The 21,298-nt window shown below is 38.3% G+C and overlaps 1 protein-coding gene across 1 annotated transcript in view; it reads right to left on the bottom strand.

Annotated features, from left to right (window-relative positions):
- Positions 1-280: 280 nt before the first annotated feature.
- The window catches only part of LOC145479018 (EF-hand calcium-binding domain-containing protein 6-like), a 22,197-nt gene continuing 1,179 nt past the window's right edge, over positions 281-21,298 (bottom strand). Inside the window, exons 2-24 of the mRNA XM_081457256.1 lie at positions 18,856-18,932; positions 17,977-18,074; positions 17,808-17,882; positions 17,476-17,542; positions 14,795-15,009; positions 13,226-13,363; positions 12,341-12,414; positions 11,996-12,186; positions 11,819-11,884; positions 11,428-11,510; positions 10,844-10,954; positions 8,340-8,450; positions 7,464-7,646; positions 6,784-6,967; positions 6,401-6,454; positions 6,226-6,296; positions 5,661-5,812; positions 4,544-4,773; positions 4,302-4,388; positions 3,964-4,049; positions 3,768-3,867; positions 3,487-3,555; positions 281-2,316 (exon numbers count right to left, since the gene is read on the bottom strand). Coding sequence (XP_081313382.1) covers positions 2,101-2,316; positions 3,487-3,555; positions 3,768-3,867; positions 3,964-4,049; positions 4,302-4,388; positions 4,544-4,773; positions 5,661-5,812; positions 6,226-6,296; positions 6,401-6,454; positions 6,784-6,967; positions 7,464-7,646; positions 8,340-8,450; positions 10,844-10,954; positions 11,428-11,510; positions 11,819-11,884; positions 11,996-12,186; positions 12,341-12,414; positions 13,226-13,363; positions 14,795-15,009; positions 17,476-17,542; positions 17,808-17,882; positions 17,977-18,074; positions 18,856-18,932 — 2,738 coding nt within the window. The 3' untranslated portion in view covers positions 281-2,100. The remainder of the gene's footprint in view (positions 2,317-3,486; positions 3,556-3,767; positions 3,868-3,963; positions 4,050-4,301; positions 4,389-4,543; positions 4,774-5,660; positions 5,813-6,225; positions 6,297-6,400; positions 6,455-6,783; positions 6,968-7,463; positions 7,647-8,339; positions 8,451-10,843; positions 10,955-11,427; positions 11,511-11,818; positions 11,885-11,995; positions 12,187-12,340; positions 12,415-13,225; positions 13,364-14,794; positions 15,010-17,475; positions 17,543-17,807; positions 17,883-17,976; positions 18,075-18,855; positions 18,933-21,298) is intronic.

The raw sequence follows: 21,298 nt of genomic DNA, 5'->3' as shown, positions 1-21,298 counted from the left end.
AGATTCACCCAATGTGAGTATATCTGGATCGGGGTGACCAAATTAAAAGCTGTCGAAATCGCCAAATTTTCGTATAAGCTCGTACTTCTGGGAAAATATCTGATGTCTGGCAGTTTATAGGCAAGTTCCTCTTCACACTGACAAACACTTCGTAAAGCTTATTACGGCACTGTTTCGTGCTTACAAGCCATTCTCTTGTCTAACGTGGCCAATCAGCCTCCGTTTATAATTATTACTTTTGCATCAACAGTTAAATCATTGAAGTATTAACCAACGTTTCTTAAGCATCAGAGAGGGAAGGGAACATGCCTCAAGTTCCATGCACCAGGAACAATTTTCATGCTAAATTACCTTTATTACACAAATAAATTAGTACCATTAAAATATCACACAATTTATAACAATGATGAATGCCAAAACCTTCATATCAGCACATTAAAACTTACTATAGATATAGTTTATGTATTCTACCTTCTGTGAATAAATACACAGCTAACTACACTATTTAAGATTACATAGCGTCCCAGTCATCTCAACATGAATAACGGCGAGCGGTCTTCAATTACTCGGCAAAGTTAAGTTTGCCTTGGCTTTGAGTTTGCTTAACCTTGCAATGGGTTAAAACAAATTCGTGTGATGTGTCTTAACCAATCAGAGCAAAATACTGTTGTTTATTTACCAATCAGGAGAAAAGACGAAACCAAGCGTTTTTAGCACACTCGGTGTTTTCCGCACCCGACACAAGTACAAGTTGGTATTAGGGCATGATATTGATAAAATGCTCAAGAATATTTGATTACTGACGACCTTAACAGCACGACATCAGGCAAGTTACACAGTTACAAAGCAATTTTGACCACCATGCATGACGACATTGTAATTAATAATGCTACCGTAAATACTCGCTTCTGATTGGATCAATTTATCTTTAATTGCATCGATAGCTGAACAACTAAATTCAAATCGTATCTGTCGCATTTGAGCAATGAAGTTGAGCTCTTGACAATGAAAGCGAATGTGCCCCAGATAAAACTTTCAGGTTTAACCAGGTTGCCGTGTTAAACAAACAAAAAACTGCCTATGAAAAAGACAGCAGTAAACAAAAACGCGAAAAAACAAAACAAAGCAACAACAACCGAAACTTGGCTCCGCGCGTACCGTCATTAAAGCTTGTGTTTACGGTTGCCGTATTATTAGAAGGAAATCGGTCTTTTTCTCGAAACATTTCACACTAGTGAACAGATCAGACTTTTTCTAATTTCCACGCGTCGCTGAGGCAGCCATTCGTGGAAATTACTAAAACGTTCAATCTGCTCACGCATACAATAAATCTCCAGCTGCTGATCAAACAGACAGATTACTTGTACTAAGACTGACAAGGAAGGCGGCAAATAAACTAAGACATTCACGGGATTAGAGTCATGACCTGGGTGATACGGTCCGTCACTTTAACAGATAGATTCCTTGTTGCCGTAGGTCTGTTCAGAAATTGATCACAGATGACGTCAAAATGGGGAAGAACAAAAACGGGGCACACGAGGCGATAGCGACGATAGCCGAGTGTGTCACTGATGTTCTTACCACATTTTGACATTCTCTGTGATCAATTACTGAACAGACACACTGCAACATGGAATCTATTTGTTTTATATAGTAAAGAAACAAAAAGAAATGTTAGTGACGCCATCTATGCGTCTGTCCTCCAGTTGACCATAAGTATACAAGAACAGTTTGACTTATTATATAAAATTCAATTGAGTGGGAAACTTGCTGTATTGTCAAAGTATCTACCAGAGCTTCTAGCTGAGTACAAATAAAGTTGTTGTTGTATCATAAATCACGTCGCTGAACATCTGACAGTATCACGGAATCTTAGAGCCCCCAGAATATTTTGCGGGATTCCTAAATAATTGTTTTCTTTTCACGACTGTACATTGGCAGCTATATATTTACAATGTTTGTGGCATATCTGCTTTCTCGGCAGCATACAACTCTCTTCTAACGCGGTGAATATGACAGGAGCTGAAGTGTTTGAAACAGCAAACGCAATTGGACTGACAAAGACGTATCAAACAAATCCCTAATTACGCTTTTCATTCTTTACTCGCTCAATGAACGCCTCATGAAATCCACATACGAGATTTTTCCCTCCATGTTTTCATCAAAGACTGAAAATATATGAAAGAAATCTTCCTCGTTCAAAGGAAAGCTGAACCTGCTCATGGCAGCCTTGAAATCTGTGACGGACACAAAGCCATCGCCCAATTGGTCCAACTTTTTGAAGGCTCTCCTGAGTGTCTTGAAGTCTGAAATCATCTGTAGAAATAAAGAGCTTAGTAAAAAGTACGCAAACCAACGCAAGTGGATCTTATATTGACTTACATCGGGTTTTTCAATGCAATAGATTTTCAAGGAAATAAACAAAAGAGATATAAAACTATTAACCACGGAATATTGGGTTTATCTTATTCTATCACTATATTCTCAGAATTAATGAATCAAATCAACGCAAGGAGAACGAAGCAATGCCTGTAGTTATAACTGCCCCAACTTTCTCTCTGCATAAGGAGTGTTGTGAGATCTTTTTGGAACTTCACCGGAACACGCTGCTACACCACTCAGCTACAGCGAATATCGAATCCATAAGAAAGGTCTACGCACGTCGACGCCTATCGGATAGATAGATAGATAGATAGATAGATAGATAGATAGATAGATAGATAGACAGACAGATAGACAGATAGACAGATCGACAGATAAACAGATCGACAGATAGACAGACAGACAGACAGATAGACAGATAGACAGACAGATAGATAGATAGATCGATAAATAGATAGATAGACAGACAGACAGACAGACAGACAGACAGATAGATAGCTAGCTAGCTAGCTAGCTAGCTAGCTAGCTAGCTAGCTAGATAGATAGATAGATAGATAGATAGATAGATAGATAGATAGATAGATAGATAGATAGAGATAGATAGATAGATAGATAGATAGTTGGTGCCAATTTCCTCCCTTGCAGCCAGAGGCTGAATTGCGGAGGAACCAGAGAGGTGAGATCGGACGTCAGCATATGAAGGCGCACTTTGCAGCCACTTCAGTCCATGTATGATCTCACCTTACCCACCCCAGACCAATGACCGACACAAGTCAGATAGACCATGACACCGGGTTCTACGTCCCCTACTCTGTTCGAACAGTGTCATGCGTTCTTTAACGTCCCACAAGAACCAGATCAGTGAAGTGCTGTGAGACGGGGCCTACGGTTTATCGTCCTTATCCGAGAAGACTTGAATGTCTAACCATTATCAACCTATCAAGGTGCACAAGTGAACCAACATTGCGCTGTCTTGTCATTGAAATAACTGAATGAATGCTTTTCCCAAATTAGGAAGGAAAACCGTAAAGCAGACTGGTCGTCAGCACCTCAAAATTGTCCCATACACACGTTACTAGTTAATTCGCGTGAGAGCTAGCTCACCTGGTTTCGAATTTTACCAACAACTGCATCGAGCGCTTCGTGAGCTCTTTTGCTGTCCGACCACGCCGCCTATGTTCGAAATGAGAAATAAAGCCATAAGTGACCTACAACGCCGCTTCGGCGAATGAAAACTCATCATAAAACAATAAAACAAAATTAAAACTAATGTAATATTGTCAACCTCAATTCAATTCAACATCATTTCAGAAAACCGAAAAATGGCGTACTAACGTTGGCCGAAAGCCCAAAGTACTATGCTGTTAGCTCATTTCCAAACTTACCTTGGTCCGATATTTGAACGTCTGTGACATGGGAACTAGGTCGTTAATTTTTACAGGCATTGTGGGAAGAAATTGCTTCAGGAATTCCAGGTACCACACCCTAAAGAGAAGGTACGGCGAGTTGTATTATTCACAGTTTCTTTGTCTAATCAATACTTTTGTAGTGAAACAAAAATCCCCGTAAAAGAGTTCTTACCGGGCGTTTTTCCTCCGGTCAAACTTTAAACAAAGGCTGTGGCATTCTTCGTGTGTAATATCCTTGCAAAATCTTCTTAAAACGCCCTGTTGGCAAACGAATTGATATTAATTAGTCTTTAAGCGAGCAGTATCCTCAACGTGTTTTTAAATTGCCTGCGATTTTCGAGAAACAAGACTTTTACCATCTTACTGTATCTAAACTCTGATTTCTTATCACGTTTCTCCTCGTTCAAAATTCCCAGGCAAAATATTTGCATTAGCTGATCTATTGCCTTATAATGGACACAAAGACCGATGTAAAATGCGGAGAGAGGAACATTTTATGCTTCCAATTACCTTAAAATCATTGAAATCCACCGTGGCAGCTCCTTCTATATCCACCGCAATGAAGGCATTCCGAATTTCACTCCACTGAGAGCACACCTAGACATTATGGCACACCAAGTCAGCAATAATGACAATTTAGAACATGATATGAAAAAAGTGTCTTTACATTTGCTCGAAAAGTTTTCATGCAAACAGTTCCCGGTATAGGACAAACACGAATGTTTGTGAATAGATTACAATAGGTGATGTACCTGGGATTTTATCTTCCTTAAAATGACTTCCACGGAAGTTTTGGTTTGCGTCTTCAGAGACGGAAGAGATGTTTTATCTTCAGTGGGGGACCCTGCTTGGTCTTCGTCAGGCACAAGGGAGGGTGGGGTGGGAAGGGGCTCAGGTTCAGCCTCTTTTTCTTCAGCGACAGGCTGTAATCGATTGTGTATGACTGACTTGGCATAGTCTTGCAGGACACGAGACAAATTTCCTAACAAAACAGTATAGCATTTAGTAACTGGTACATGACATATCGTCCTCCATTTCATAACCAAGAAATACTAGTGAGAAAGTAAATATAGACCCTTTTCATAAATGGCTGCCAATTTAAAATTCTTTTGTGTGCATTTAAATTAGCCTCACTAAACTCGTTTGGGAGTAAAAATTCTTTTGAATTATCTACTCAAAAACGAGGTTAGTCAGGCTAATTTTAATACTTACAAAAGAATTTATAATTGGCAGCCATTTATGAAAAGGGCCTATTGAATAAACAACTTACAACTATGTAATGTCACGAGCGACAAAGATTTGAAACCACGCTAGTAATAAGTGATATTCGTATTCTTGGTATTGGACTGGAACTAGCTTGCAATTGAGGCTCATGCGGGGGAATATCACTAAAAAAGGATTTATTTCATTTGCATTTGAAAAGGCTACCCGCATTAGCCACAGTTGCAAGCTAGTTCCAGTCCAATACCGAGAATACGAATATGGTCTATTGCCTCTCGCTTCCCACGATTTCAAACAAAACTGGAAATGTGTACTTGTGCGGGGAGCTTTCGACAGTTGCCGCTACAAAGATAGTAGACTTTCATACAGTGCGTTTTCAAATTTTGGAAGTCTGGCAGAAAACGACCAAGGAACCTTGAATCCGTCACTCATGTTCCGCACTAAGAAGACTCATGTTCACCACTAAAGAGAAGTTGACTTGTGGTAAGTCTAAGAATACAGAGGGTTTCTAGACAGAATTGTTCCTCAATCTTACTTTTATATTATTCTGCTTTGGGTGAAAATGTGATTTAACTGGACATCGTGTACACTGTACACGAAGTGTGCTCAGTATGTCACAAGAAAAATGTTTCCACGGCAGTAACTTACCAGATCCAGCCTCCTCTCCGCCAGGCGCAGCCACGTTGAAATTCAGGAAACAGTACTGCACTAGTTCTTCGAAGCTGACAGTGCCATCCTTTTCAATTGGTAACTTGGACCAAAGTAAATCAACTTCTGGTGATGTTAATTTGAGTTCGTATCTGAAAAATTGAACGGTACAGTCAGAAGTCAGACATGCGCGTGCACAGAACAAATGTATTGCCTATTCGAAGAGACGTTTCCGCTTGAACCAAATGAAACAGTGGACGTCTGTATTTCCATGTAGGCTACCTTTAACTGAAGGCAGCTAAAATGTTAAATCTTTTCAACAAAGACAAAAGAAGCACAAATGTGTTTTTCATCTTGGGGTTTTATAGAAACTCATATCACTGAGGGGCATGGCTGATTTTCACAAGACCACCAGTTACATACTAGACCACCGTATCAAAGTTACTACATCGGGCCAGTGTGGACCTCGCATTCAGATAATTCATGCAATACATGATGTAGGTACATACTGTAACCAACGAGAACGGCGTAAGTACATACACATGAGTTTGTGGTACGTATTTACCTTTCGAACAACCGTAAAAACATTCCTTTCGATAAATATCCTTTTCTAAGTTGATCCATCCCTTGAAAGGCCTAAAAAGAAGAAGAAAAAACACGTTCCTTAAAACCATCATACTGAAAACTAAAACAGTAAAAATAATCTCAACACAATGCAAATAAAATTTAAACAAACAAACCTTGTGAATGAGTTGGAATTTATCGGTAAGCAGCTCCCGAATTAAACCAAACAACTGCAAGGATAAAATTACGCACACATTATTGCCACGCTATGTTAAAACGCATGTTCATAAAAATCTCAATTTACAACAGGGATCTTTTTTGCCGATGGTTTAGTGAGGATAGAGAGCGCTTCAATACCAACACGACACGAACTGTTCATGCACAATTCCAAAAAGATTCCATGCATTTTGTACTCCTTTCGTTCCTTAAAATACCACTCACGCATGACAATCACTAGTCAATTAATCCCTGTGTGGTATGTCACCAGGAAATATCAAAACTAAACACACATGTACAACAACACTCAGTACAAGTTTTTCACAGCAGTCTATTTACTAACCAAATGAACACTCCTGGGTTGGGATTCTTTCTTGATTATCTCTGTTTGTGTAGCGCTCCTTTCCAGTCCCTTTCGCGACGCAGGTCTTCTCGGGGAACTCATTTCCTTAGGTGAAGTAGCAGGTCTGCCGCTGCCTGCTGGCGGGCTCGGTACTTTTGCACCGATAGAAACCTCCTTGTTTTCTCTGTAGAGACAAGTTGGAGAGTTAAACATCAAACCACGCGACCAGTTTGCCTTCATAACCATAAAACCATTTGCTGTGCAAATGTAGAATTTTCTTCATAGAGATTATTTTTCTATTACCACGTTTCCATAATTGAGTACAATTCAGAAAGTTGCCTGGCGCCATGGTAATACAAAAATGCGCAGGTTGTTCTCAGAAAACAACAACAACAACAACAACTGTGGAATCTAACAGTCAAGGAAACCCCGACTAAGCGACGAAATATTTTCATCCAGTATCGTGTTGTATGAACCTGTCTGATCATTTAGTCGCGCCGTCTTACAACAGTTTATTCCAACGTTTCGCTGGACAAGTAATGATCGTTTGCTCGCTTCCTCCAAAATCCCGTAGCATAACTAGGCTTCATTGCTACGAGAGGGCGTAAGATTTACTGGGATTTTCACGCTCAGGTTTACATTGGCTGATCGGAATGCCAAGCCTAATAACAATAACGTACCTTGGTGAACTGAAGAGCTCAAGAAACCGAGCGTAAGGAATCAGACTAAGGTTGGAGTCTTCCAGTAAAGGACGTACCACTGACGCTAACTCCTCGTCGCTAACCTTCATTTTAAAGCGAGCTTCTAACAAATCTTTAAACTGGTACCGCTTAACAACCCCTAAATTATCTCTGTCAAGCTGTCTGCAACAATAAACAACACAGTGATCAGAATTAGGTTACGCTAAATGGATGGCTATGGTGTACGCATTAAAAATATCTCTGTTAATAGTTTCGACAGAGTGTCATACTTTTCCAAACCCACAGTTTCATATTCAGTATACATGTACATGAACATTTTACATTACAGCACAATACAATAACCCACGATTGAAGCGATTTTTGCTAAAAGAAAAAAAAGTAAATTTGCGCAGAAAATTCTGAATTTTGCATGTGGCCTTGATTGTGGTGAACACTGCTCGTATTTTTTCGATGGTTTGCGCTTCGATTCCAAGAAAAAAAAAACGGTTTCTTAAAAAAGAAAAGAAAAAGAAACGACTAAGTTCTCTACTGGTGGTGTCTTTTGGAGATCTCTTAATAGATGATAAACAAAACAAAAAGTGAAAAAAAAAAAAAAAAAATACAAGTCAAGACCTTTCTCCGTACTTACACGAATTACAGAGTTAAAGTGAAAGTGTTATATGGCCGCAGTAGTCCAGAGATTATCGTTTCCAAATTCTCAGGCTAATAAACCGGAACAAGTGTCCAGTTGAGAATAACAAGACAGAGCGAGAGAGTACCATAAGAAGGTCTTTTGGTTTCTTGCGTTCAACTAGCGAAAATAAGTTAAACTTAATTACATTAGTTAGTCCAATACGTCAGGTTGAGATTTCTTACTTGAATGCTCCTAGCAAGGCTAAAAAGTCTGCTTGTAGTAGATCCAGTAACCGGGCCTCTGCATCGAATGCAGTTGTGTTGCCAATAGCTGAGTCCCTGCTGCGATTGAACCTGTGTTTAAATTGACAAAAAAAAAATGTTTCAGTAAATACATTGTGGGGTGATAGCATACGAGCCGAGCACAACAAGGTTTGTCTGTTATTAAGATAGCACTAAATTGTTATTCATCCCTCGCGTCAGAAGGTCTGCTTGTGTAGGGTCATCAAGGCCCCGGCGGGATCCACACCGACTAGTAGTGCTGTTGTCTACGAAATTACGTTAGCTGTCAACTAAACTAATAATTACCAAACTGTTAGTTAGAAGATGAAATCTTATTTTGCTGTTACAACTTATTCACGACATAAACAAAACTAAAACACGGGCCTCAAACAGACCGACTTAATATCAAGATACCCTCCACTCAGGTTGTCCAAAAGTCAGTCACAAACAGCAGTTCTTTTCAGAACTACCATCACTCAGACGATCACACTATGCGCACTAGATCGGGGGCCCGTTTCTCAAATGCCCCGAAAACTTTTCGGGCCCGCAAAGCCATTTTTAGTTAATCTGTATCTAAAAACAGAGAGGTGTGTACACCTGAAACTTGTGCTATGAAGGGAACCTCTGTTCATATTGAGAATATGCTAATAAAACAGCTCTGTAATCATCAGGTTTGAGATTTTGCTATGGCTTTCCGGGTGCGAAAACTTTTCGGGACCTTCGAGAAACGGACCCAGGGACCCGTTTCTCGAAAGACCCGGTAAATTTTCGGGCCCGGTAAATCACCCGGTAAGTCCCCGTAAACTCTTCGGGTGTTTCTCGAAGCTCCCGTTACCTTCCGTTAATTTTTCCGGTAACTTGCCCGGTAATTTACGGGAGGTCGTGACCTCCCGTAAAGTTACCGGGAAGTCACAAATGTTGCAAAACCAAACAAAATGGCGGCCGGGGGCGGACTTTTTTGTTTCACGGTCTTATCAAAGACGCCCCTTTCTAGCCGATATGGCTGACTGCGGAGTCATTGAACGATTTCGGCTTTCATGAACAAGAATAGAGTGACTCGTTGAGGGGCTTGAGGAGAGAAGCTGCCCGCTGGCTCCGGAAATATAGGTAAATATAATTGTTGTTGTTGTTTTTTTTTTTACAGTTTGAAGGCGTTTGCATGGAAGCGCTATATAACTGTGAAGTTCTATTTTATTGTTTTTCAAAACTAACAAACGGCGGGAAAACAAATTAATGAACCGATAAACACTGTCATGTAAACGCCAATCACTCGCTGCGCGTTTTTGAAAAGGCTTCTTTGTATGAACATCAAAATGGGTTCCTGTCACGCAAACCTGATCTTACTGCAAGCCAAACCTGTTTCCTGTGTTTTAATTGCAGATTTTTTTTTTATTTATTTATTTTTTTACTATTTTTGGAGAAGGAAATTAGAAAACAGACATTCTACAAAAAGTAAACATAATAGAGCGATCGCGAAGAATCGCATTAGGCGCGGTGCACAAATGCTGACAAATGTTGGTTATAGCATTTCTAGCCAGATGAAACACGAAGAAGCGTACTGTACTCACGATAGATTAACGAGAATAAAGAACATTAAAATTATTCTCCCCAATCACATAATTGTTTCAGTCGCATTTCTATTGATCTTAGCTTGCTTTATGCAAGAACAGTTGATTTGGGATCAGTAAAAATTACGCTTGATGTTTGCCGGAGAAAACGATTAAATCACGCCTAAAAATTTTAGTAAGATCCTTCCTTATTCCAAATATTCTGTACACTTACTTAAGCGAAATTCTTATCAGTATAAATTGCTGAAATAAGTGATCTTGTTTGATTGCTCAGTGAATATTTTGAATTAGAATGAATCACGGAAAAAGACAACACTCCTAGAAAAGAGCGAGATTGTCGATCGAAGTCTTCGAATCGAGCTACAAAAGGCAATTGATCATCACTTTCAAATAATATGACCATGCAAAATGACGATCTCTCTCAGTTGCTCTCCTTTGACACAACGATAACTTCGAAGTTAAACTTTGCACTGTTCTTCAAAAAGCATCACAGTCGCAACGACAACAGAATCGATCAGAATCGAATGTGTACGTATAGTCCCAAGTGTTTCTCCTTCTCTCGATCGCGCTAGAGATTGGTAACAACCCGCTATTTTATCGGGTCCGGTAAGTACCGGGAAAATTTACGGGTGCTTCGAGAAACGCTATTTCGGGCCCGGTAAAGTTTCCCGTTAACCGCCCCGGTAAGTTATCGGGCCCGGTATTTACGGGAGCTTTCGAGAAACAGGCCCCAGGTTGGAGTTGGCATGAGTCTTTCTGCGCATACCAAAAGTGTACGCTGTTGCAAATTAACAAGTGCCATCGATCCTCTCCAGGAAGGAACCAAAATTTCTCTGCTACAGCCAACTTGTCATAAATATAAGGTCTAATATCTAAGCACTAGGTACTGTTCTCTACCTGTGCTTTGGGTCCTCAAGCACGGCTTGTAACTTTCCTTCCTCTGATCGATCCAAATAAAAGTCCATAAGCTTCTTGTAAGGCACCATGTTATAATCTCGCATGCCACACCTACAGGAAGATAAACAAAAGCAAGTCTTAGTTACACGTAGCTGTAAAAATTTAGGTGTCCTGGAGCCTATCTGAGGTCTTCTTACACTTTTTAGACTGTACCATGTAAGGGAGCAAAGAACAAGTTGTAAGGACCCGTTCGATAAAACGCAAGTCTCGTAAAGCAGACTAGTTTAATCTGCTAGAAGGGGACTGATGGGAACTACATTGTAAAAACAGTGTTTAAAAACATGATCGATATGCTATACATGCAAACGAATAAAATGTCAAAAAACGTTTATACTTTATTTTTCTAGTCATGTTCAGTAAAGTGGAAAGTTCAAAATGGTAAACTCTACAATTAATCTTACAGCTTAATTAAATGTTTTATGTTTGTGTACAGTATATGTTGCTGCAGACTGGGGTATAAATACTAAGAAGAACAATTTATTTCGTTTTGCTCGTCCTAAACCTTTATGAACAATAATGCTTACCTTTGGAGGAAGTGCTCAGCTTCAACTGGCCCAAGCTGCAGATGATACTCAGACAATGCTTTACGGAAGTCAGCCTTGCTTATCTGAAGAAACAACATACAGTCATGTAACAATACATACTAGTACAGTGGAAACCCAGTAATCCAGGCACCAAAAGGCCACAAAAATCCGGCATATTAATTGGTTGCAATATTTCGGTGGTTCATTAAATAAGAATATTACTGACTGGACCTTTTTCCAGGCCAGAATAAAGTGGCCGTAATAACGAGGTGGCCGCATGAATGGGATGGCTGTAAGGCAGCTTCCCACTGTACAGTAAGTCAATTACAATCCAAGAGCCAAATAGAGTTAAAGGATAAAATCAATGTCTACACAATTAACTGCAAGGTACCTGCCCAGTATCCTCAGGATCATACTTGCGGAATGAACTGAGCACTCGGCTGTAGCCTTCTTTGAACTGAAAGATTATTAACAAAAATAATATTACTACCTGTAAGTACCGACATGTCTCAGTCTGGAGTATGAAGGCAGGGTGAATTCACCATGAGTTGATTTATTCTCATCTCACCTTTGCAGAAAACAAGGTCATAACATTCTCCAGTGCAGTGACACTCTCTTTTGTCAGCTGCTGGTCTTTTTCATGGCCTGAATGTGAAGGAGGTTTAAGCTCTTGTTCAACATCTTTTTCTTTCTCAGCAGGAATTTCTTCTTCCTCCTCAGGTTTAGATTTGGAACGTTGTTTGACGTTCTTAGGATGTCCTAAAATAAAACCATACAAAAAACATTGAACCTTACCATCTCAACAATGCCAAATTCCTTTTCATTTTTAATTACAGTTACATGTACTACAGAAACAATTGCTACAGTAGCCATAACTGATAGCTCTACAACAGTGAAAATATAATGTTATTACCATAGAAGGGGTTTAACCCAAGTGTTCTGAAAAAACACACAGAATCCACAGCTCCAAGACCAGTTCTATCAAATCTACAAAAAAAAAGAGAAAAGGAAAAAAAGTTCACAATTACAGGCTGAAGTCAATTTAAAAGTAAAGCTAATGACTTCTGACTGATTAAGACATGCAACATGACAACTATACAAGCAATAGTAAAAGATCTACTGTTAGTGCAGCAAAACAAAACAAAGAGGGTCAAGAGTGGCACATATACAATACAGCTCAGTGGGAGCCCAAGTTAACAATACATGCACATTAATCAAATATGTGAAATTACACGTGATAGCAGTTAAAAAACGTGTTTTTAGTTGCAATGTACATACCAGCCTCTCAGAGAACAGGATGACAATGGTAAAATCAAACTCCAGGACTATGATATAACAATTATTCAATATATTCTCCAAATTAAACCAAAACCAAAACCAAAACAAGACTTTGTGAAAGATCTCAATGTCATTCAAGACTTCAAGATCAGATCAGAAGTTTGCTAGGTACAATGATATTCTGACCTTTTCTAAGTACCATTTACTACATGTACCTCTAGAGTGAGTCATGATCAACAGTCAAATAGTACAATGTATGTCCACGGAAGCAGACAGTTGCACTATGCTTTTGAAAATAACAGTAGTTTTTGTGTAATACGGGAACTAGTGCAAAGGAATCTTCAGTTTCAACTAGATAAATCATAATGCATTAGGTCCTGAACATGCTTTATAGTTATATCTCAATCTCCATGCATTTGTGTGCCAGTGATGCTATATTACCTAATTCTCTGCACAAACAACACTCCTGTGATGCAACCTCCTCTACGTATTTGTACAGTGAATGCAAACATGCACTCACCTGTCCCAGACTTTATCAAATTCTTCTTCATACATCTGGTAGCCTAAAACATGTAGAGCAGTCCTCAATTGGGGCTTAAGCACCATGCCATCAACATCAAAGCAAGATGGAGGAAGTATTTTTGCATATGCCAACCTCCTGAAAAAAGAATATATCCAGATCCTTAACAGTGTAAAATCCTAGTATCCTGAAAATTTTGATTATATATACATGTACACGTAAATAGCAGTAGCTGTAAATGCAATTTTAAATATAAATAATTATGTAGTTTTATTAATATTTTACAATGCCAACATGGCAACAGTTATTTTTACACTTGAAATAATGGTTTGTCTCTTTACTACATGTAGATCAGTAGAGAAGATATATTATATATTGTGATAAAAGCTGTGAATGACATACAGTGTACTTGTACCACATGTAAATGTCGTGTAGGTGGCATCTACACTGTACATAGAGTACACATGACTTAAGTGCAAACACACATACATAAAACTCAGGTACTGTAGTGTATCAAATTGAGGCAGAAGAGAATTTTAGCACCTCTCATTAACAATAATATTGAAGGCTCTCGTGCAAAAAGGGCATATGTAGCATTTTGGGTCGATTTTTATTTTTTGCAGGATCGAGCTAATTTTTGGCAGACTGACTTGTTTTGACATGAAAAGCATCATTGCATAATTGTTTTTGCTGATTTGCGCTTCATTTTTAGAAATAACATATGCAAAAAAACTCAGTTTTCCGAGTGGCATCTTTTGGAGCAAATCCTTTGAAGGTGGATTTTGACGCAGCACGGACTTAAACGGTTACATTAAGTGGCTTCGACAGCACGATTTTTTTAGATAGATGTTTTGATTTTTGAAAGAAGTAGAGAAATAGACCGGAAAAAAAATCGACCAACCTCGTATCGAACTGGTGTCACGACAAAACAAACTTGGATGCAGCCTGTTCAGCGCCTTATCCGCTTGTGCTAATGAACCAACAGTAAGAGAATTGCATAATTATATAAATAATAAAACTAGTGGCAAATACCACCCTTCGGTGACTTCATCATTTAGCAAAACAAAGGTCTCCTTTGTTTTTTGCTCAACAAAAGATCTCCAAAAGATACCCTTGAAAAACTGAATTTTTTGCATACGTTATTTCTCGAAAACGAAGCGCAAATCAACAAAAGCAATTATGCAACGATGCTTTTCATGTCAAAACAAGTCAGTCTGCCAAAAATTAGCTCGATCCTGCAAAAAATAAAAATCAACCCAAAATGCTACACATGCCCTTTTTGCACGAAAGCCTTCAATTACATTCACAATTACTTTGGGCTTTTCAGATTGGCAAGCAGATTGTTCTTTTTGATCCCTCACAACAATTTAAGGTGGAGTTGTTTCAAGAGTTTTAGGTCCATTAATGCCAGTTGGGGAATAGGAAGATAATTTCAAAATTCTGACTTATGAAAAGCCAAGCAGTGAAGAAAAAAAATGTTGTGCATTTGCCTGCATAATTTTCAAACAATGGCTGCAAAGAAGACTACCAGAGAGGAGCATTGATATATCTATAGTCTAAAAATCTCACCCTTGCTGGGCTCTCCTCTTCAGCTGAGGAAAAACCTCCAGAGCAGAAAAGAATTTAGGTGGAGTCTTCTTCCGTCCTTGTTTAAGTGCAGCCTGCTTTTGTTCCAAAGCAATTTCTCTCTGCCTTTGACGTAATCTGTTAGCCGGAAGGTTCATGAGACTGCTGGAGTGTGAAGTTGGTCTGAGCACTGGATCCACCCATTCCTTGGTGAGTGACTGAAGAACAATATTGATTGAGACATTAATAACATTTACATGTACAAGTAAATCATTTCACTGATATTAATTCACTCTGTAATGTTGTTCTGCATGTAATGGTACATTCTTAGCAAGAACTACAACATATACCTAAAGAGTGCACATAAGAAAGATATTAAGAAAAGCTAATTTCAACATGATCTTAATTTGTAAAATTGCCAGACTGAGTGTTTTTCTGTCACAATATTAATACCACTTCTAACTGAATATGAACACCAATGTAAATTCAATTCAATTTAATTCAATTCAATGTTGCATAGCTTGTATTAAGAGGCTTTAGTTAATAAGTTCATTACAAATACATGCATTATCCAGGTTTATATTTCTCAAACTCATTGACAATTTATTAAGTTAAAACAAAGAAAATCACGAGCATGAAGGAGGTTTGGATACCCAGTCTTCATTAGCATAGATTTTGAAGATTTTACCTCTCCGTTCACTCCTTAGTTTTTGCTTTGACTGAAAAGATATATCAAACACTCGAGACAGTTTCATCGGCTATTCAAACACCTCAAATTTTGTCAAAAATACTCTGCTACATATTGTATTTTTGAAAGAAATGCAGGCAAGATGGACAGAGCATTTTAGAGAAGTACTGAACAGAGAAGAACCAACAGATTCTATAACAATGGAAGATGAATGTGAGTTCGAGCTAGGTGAATTGATTGAAGAAATCGCGATGACTGAACCAACAATCGGCGAGGTAAAAGCAGCAATTGAGCGTTTAAAGAATGGGAAATCTCCAGGCGTCGACTCCATCACGGCTGAATTGTTAAAGGCGCACAAGGAATTCTCAGCAACGAAAGTGCATCAGCTACTGGAGAAAGTATGGAAACATGAAAAGATCCCGGACAAATGGAAAAGAGGGTTGATCATCAAATTGCCAAAGAAGGGAAACCTCAAAGAATGTAAGAACTGGAGGGGAATTACTCTACTTTCAGTAGTCAGCAAAATACTTGGACGGATTGTGATTGATCGAATACAGAATGGAGTTGATATCAGACTGAGGAATGAGCAAGCAGGGTATAGAAAAGGCAGGGGAACAACAGAACAGATTTTCATATTAAGGAACATCATTGAACAAGCAAACGAGTGGCAGGCAAGCTTATATATTAACTTCATAGACTTTGAAAAAGCATTTGATTCCATCCACTGCGAAAGTCTATGGTTAATTATGCGGAAATATGGAATCCCGAAAAAGATAGTAAGGATGGTAAAAGTGTTCTGAAGACTTCAATTGTGCTGTAGAAGATCAGGCAGAAGCATGTGAGTGGTTCAACATCAAAACAGGTGTCAAGCAAGGATACAATATGTCTGGATTTCTATTCTTGATAGCTATGGATTGGATTATGAGAAGGACTGTAGGAAAAGGAGAAAATGGAATCAGGTGGAACTTTACATCTAAACTCGATGATCTAGATTTTGCAGATGATGTGGTGCTTTTGTCTTCTACTAAACAGCATATACAGAACAAGACTACTAAAATGAATGAGGAAGCAAGACGGGTCAGGCTGAAAATCAACAAAGGAAAGACAAAGGTGATGAGGATCAACGGGAAGAATCAGGACAAGGTTGCAGTAGATGGGTAAGATATCGGCGAAATTGAGGAGTTTAATTATCTGGGAGCTACCATTTGTAAGGAGGGAGGAGGAATGAAAGATCTGAAAAACAGGCTGTCCAAGGTGACAGGCACATTTGCCACTGACTCAAAAGAATATGGAACTCAAGGAACATCATGAAGAGGACCAAGCTTGGACTGTTTAAAACCTTAGTTGTACCGGTGCTACTGTATGGATGTGAGACATGGAAGATGAACATGGGAGATGACCAACGAATAGATGTGTTTCACAACAAATGCCTCAGGAGGATTCTCAAAATAAAATGGCAAGATCACGTTACCACTAGAGAGCTCCTTGAGAAGGCAGAGACGAAGTTCCTTAGTGAAGAGGTTAAGAGGAGAAGATGGAAGATGATAGGGCATGTCCTGCGACAAAACAGAAACAGCCATACCAACATAGCCCTATCATGGACACCTGAAGGAAAAAGGAAGAGAGGAAGGCCTAAGACCACCTGGGGAAGAACAGTTGAGAGAGAGAGAGGAACAGTGTGGGATGGCATACATGGGATGAGGCAAGAGCTGCTGCAGCCAACAGAGAAAATTGGAGGCATTCTGTGGAGGCCTTATGTGCCACGAGGCACAAAGAAGCTAGGTAACAGGTAACAGGTAACATATTGTATTTTCAACTCTCTTCGCGGTATTTGGTTATCCCAATGAAATACTGTCTCGTGTTTGATATACATGTATCACTTCACAACCCACCCATTTCAAGTAAGTGACCTGTATGCCTATTACAAATGGCACAAAATAATTAAGGACGATATGACTTCAAACTAAAAAGTTGTTTTCAGTACATTAACACCAACCTCATTATTCTGAAAGTAGTTGACAAAGGCATCAAATGAGATTGTACTCTGTGTATCCACTCCAAGCCTATAGAAGACACATAATAATAATAATAATAATAATAATAATAATGATAATAATGATAATGACAATGATAATGATAATGATAATGATAATGATAATGATAATAAACCATGACCGCAATACTTTGGAGTTTTGTCTATTGTTAAGTTAGATGAACTGTAAGGTAATACAATCCAGTATGCATTAATAGGGTTAATTACCCATCAGTAACAATTTTAATATGACATGGATAATTATAATAATAAACAATCACATAATAAACAATCACCTCTTTAGAAGACCATTTATCTGTTCAGATGTAAGATAGCCACACAGATGATACAGAATTGTAACAAGTGCTTCCCTGTGAATAGAGGAAAAAAGTTTCTAGTACATGTATATCAGAAGAAAATTAAATACGGTAACACGCAAAACCAGAGGATGAAAAAGACAAATACCTGGATACATTTCCTTTACCCATGGGGTCATTGGAACGAAAAGATTGGCGCAAGCCATTAATTCTTGTCAATAGCTTTTCACGGATGAGATCTTCAAGCTGAAGTAAAAGAATTAGCAAGCATGTCTGTAAATGAGTATATAAAGCCAATAGAATTGCATGGATCCAGTGCAGTGGAGCACAACTTGCTACGTGCATGTTACCATATGAGTAATTTTGTTAAAACAAAATCGAATGAATGTGTACATCACTGGGCGTGTTTAAAACACAAAAAGGCAAAATGACAAAATAGGACTATGAGTAAGAGTCAATGTGGTGTCTGTAATGGTTATCAAGAGTTAACACAACTGTTCAGTCTGAGTGATATTTAAGCAAACTTGAACACTACTTAGGCTCACTGTAATGCCATTAATTATTTTTGTGCTTTAAGCATGCCCTGTACCACCACTCTGATTTGTACAAAACAGCAAACAGAATCAGATATCATGTACCAATTAATCAAAACTATAATGTAACAAAATTTCATGATCATCAAACAGCTGGTTTTAAAACCAAATTGGGCTATGTAGTTACAACCAAATGAAGTTTCAATGTCTCTTAATGTCATAGAAAAATGTCTTACAAAACCTTATGTTACGGGGAATTACATGTACAGTGTAATCATCTTGATAAATAAAAGTACAAAATAATGAGTTCATTATGACCAAGTTCCACAAGAACAGGAAGCTATTCAAGTTTCAAAACAATAGCAAGTGAATATGACATGTATGTTCTCATAACACTGTATCCACTAGCATAGCATGGTGTTCATACTCTGTCTGTCGAAATCGTAACTTTTTACATTTTTAGAGTGAGGTCCAAACACAAGCTTAAAAGTTACCTCTTCAGGTGTACGTTTGTGTGGAGGTGTTTCCAATGCTGGACCACTATTGCCATTGGTCTTGTCTTTTCCTTGCCCTTCAAACACAAGAAAAATTGTTTCAGTCATTTGTTATTTTTATAAGAAATTCAGTCAAAATAATATGAAGTACATGTCAGCTGGAAATCAGATGATTAACTCTGTTAACTTAATAATTCAGAGCGATAGAAGTGCACTTGAATTTCTCTTACGGCACAGTATAGCCCTAAGAGAAGAAATAGAGGACCACACTGGGCAAAATATCTTTTGACATCTGTCAGTTCAAAAGGCCCCCCTGGCCCTTTACTTTCTTACGACTAAAGCCCAGAGGAAAATACTTCTGTCATTTTTTTTAGCATTCAAAATTATTTACAGAATTCCAATGTAATTCTCTGATTTGCGGCTTTATCCAAAATTCAGGGACTTTTTGCTGTCTCACAGTTAAACAAGTAGCCCAGGTTGTTCGAAAGGTGGATAACGCTATCCACTGGTAAATCACTATCCAGCAAATAGCGTACTTTGTTTTGTTAACACTTATCCACTGAATAGTGATTTATCTGGTGGATAGAATTATCCAGCCTTTGAACAACTGGGGCCTGGAGGCTAGATTGGATAATGCATATGGGGTTACTCCCTTATATGGGCTGTGTAGGTATGTGCGGCACCAAAGGGTATGGTTTTCCAGCCGTTTTAGTCATAAATACATGTAGGGTATCAATTTTGGTCATATTGGTCTTAAATAGGGTATGGTTTTTGTACTCTAGACTTGAATTACATATTTTGTTTAGAAGCAGCTACTTTTTCATGATCATTATCGATAGGACCATTAACAAAAGCCCTTCAAAAATTATGTTTAGGACAACTGTGTCAGCCACAACGGTCATATATAGAGTATTGAATTGTTGGTCTGGTGATAAATAGGGTGGGGAAAATCGCAGATTTTGGTTATAAATAGGGTAAGGATTTTGGGAAGTGGGCAGAAAACCCCCACCAATTTTTTCTGGGAGTGCCCCCCTCCCCACATTATTCTGTGCACTCGTAAAGAACATCAGGGAAATGGATAAGTTTACTGGCATTTAAACAAATATTCAAATGAAACTGAAAATTAGCCACCACTTATAGCACAGCTCCAGAGGCCAGCACCATACTCATACTCAGCCACCATTTACAGCAGAGTTCCAGAGCCAAGCACCATACTCATGAAGGAAACATGAAGAGAGAAAAAGACACCCTTAAATTGATTTTCTCATGGTTATGGCTAGCAGTGTTACTTGTGGGTGCATATGCATGACACCAGTGATGATAACGATGATAGGGATGACGGAGTCACGTAGGATGGTGGCCATATTCCAGCTAATAGCACATGCAGCCTTGGTTTATAGTGTCCTTCTTTGATACTGGATAGCCACGTTATGGTCAATTGACACCTGTCAAAACAAGGTATCTGCTGACCAGTATCACATGGCTGTATTGCAGGCTCAAGTTTAGCGCTCATCGAGGTTACATGTGTTTTTTTTAAGTTGACCGCTGACCAAGTACTGGGTTTCAATTGGATCGTGGGCTGATGTCAGGTTAACTTTTAATCAGGGCCTGGTCGTTTGCTGACCATTTTTTTTTTTTTTTAACTTTATTAATGTGTCAAATACATTCTAGCCGAGGATAATAAACCCTCTACTAATAGGGGACACATAAAATAAATAAAATAAATTATAAAATTTAAAAACCTAAATTTGATATTTACAATAAAAAGAGACTAAAATTTAACTACATTATTTACAGTAATTCCATTTAATGCTGACTCAGGATTAAAAGTTAACCGAAGTATAAATATTTCTTTTATACAAAGGTTGTTCACTGCTTTTGTTTTGTCTAGTTTGAGATTATTCAAACTCAAAACAGAAGGACAAACAAATTATAATTATACAGAAAACCTCAATACAAAGTTACAACACTCAAATCAAAATTCTCGCTTATCCTGGGTTAGCTTCATCGTGCTTTGAACAACCTGGCCCAGGAGCTCTTCTTTTAGGCTTGGATAAATCTCTATATTAAACATTCTAATGCCTTATAATTTAGGTTAGAAGATTTAATTCTTTGCATGCAAGTGCAGAAAGATGAGATTATACAATGTAGCAAATTTATGTCGTTAATAATCTGGGAGAATGAATGAATACACAATCAACAAGCAGTTTTCTTTCTAATATAACTAAAACAGATGAAATAACAGTTAAGCGTTCCGATTAATTTATATAAATTAAACATCCACGCACCTCCTTCTCGATGAGATTCAATAACATACATATAGTTTATACCGTATATTGTATCATTGATAATATTTAGAATCATCGAATCAGGGCCAAGAAAATAACATTTATCAGAACTTAAATGCAGCACTCAAATAATGCAGAGAAAGATACAAAAAAAA

The sequence above is a fragment of the Orbicella franksi genome, chromosome 2 (assembly GCF_964199315.1).
Source record: "Orbicella franksi chromosome 2, jaOrbFran1.1, whole genome shotgun sequence".
NCBI lineage: Eukaryota > Metazoa > Cnidaria > Anthozoa > Scleractinia > Merulinidae > Orbicella > Orbicella franksi.
The sequence above is the reverse complement of the archived record's forward strand: the minus strand, read 5'-3'. Positions and strand labels throughout refer to the sequence as shown.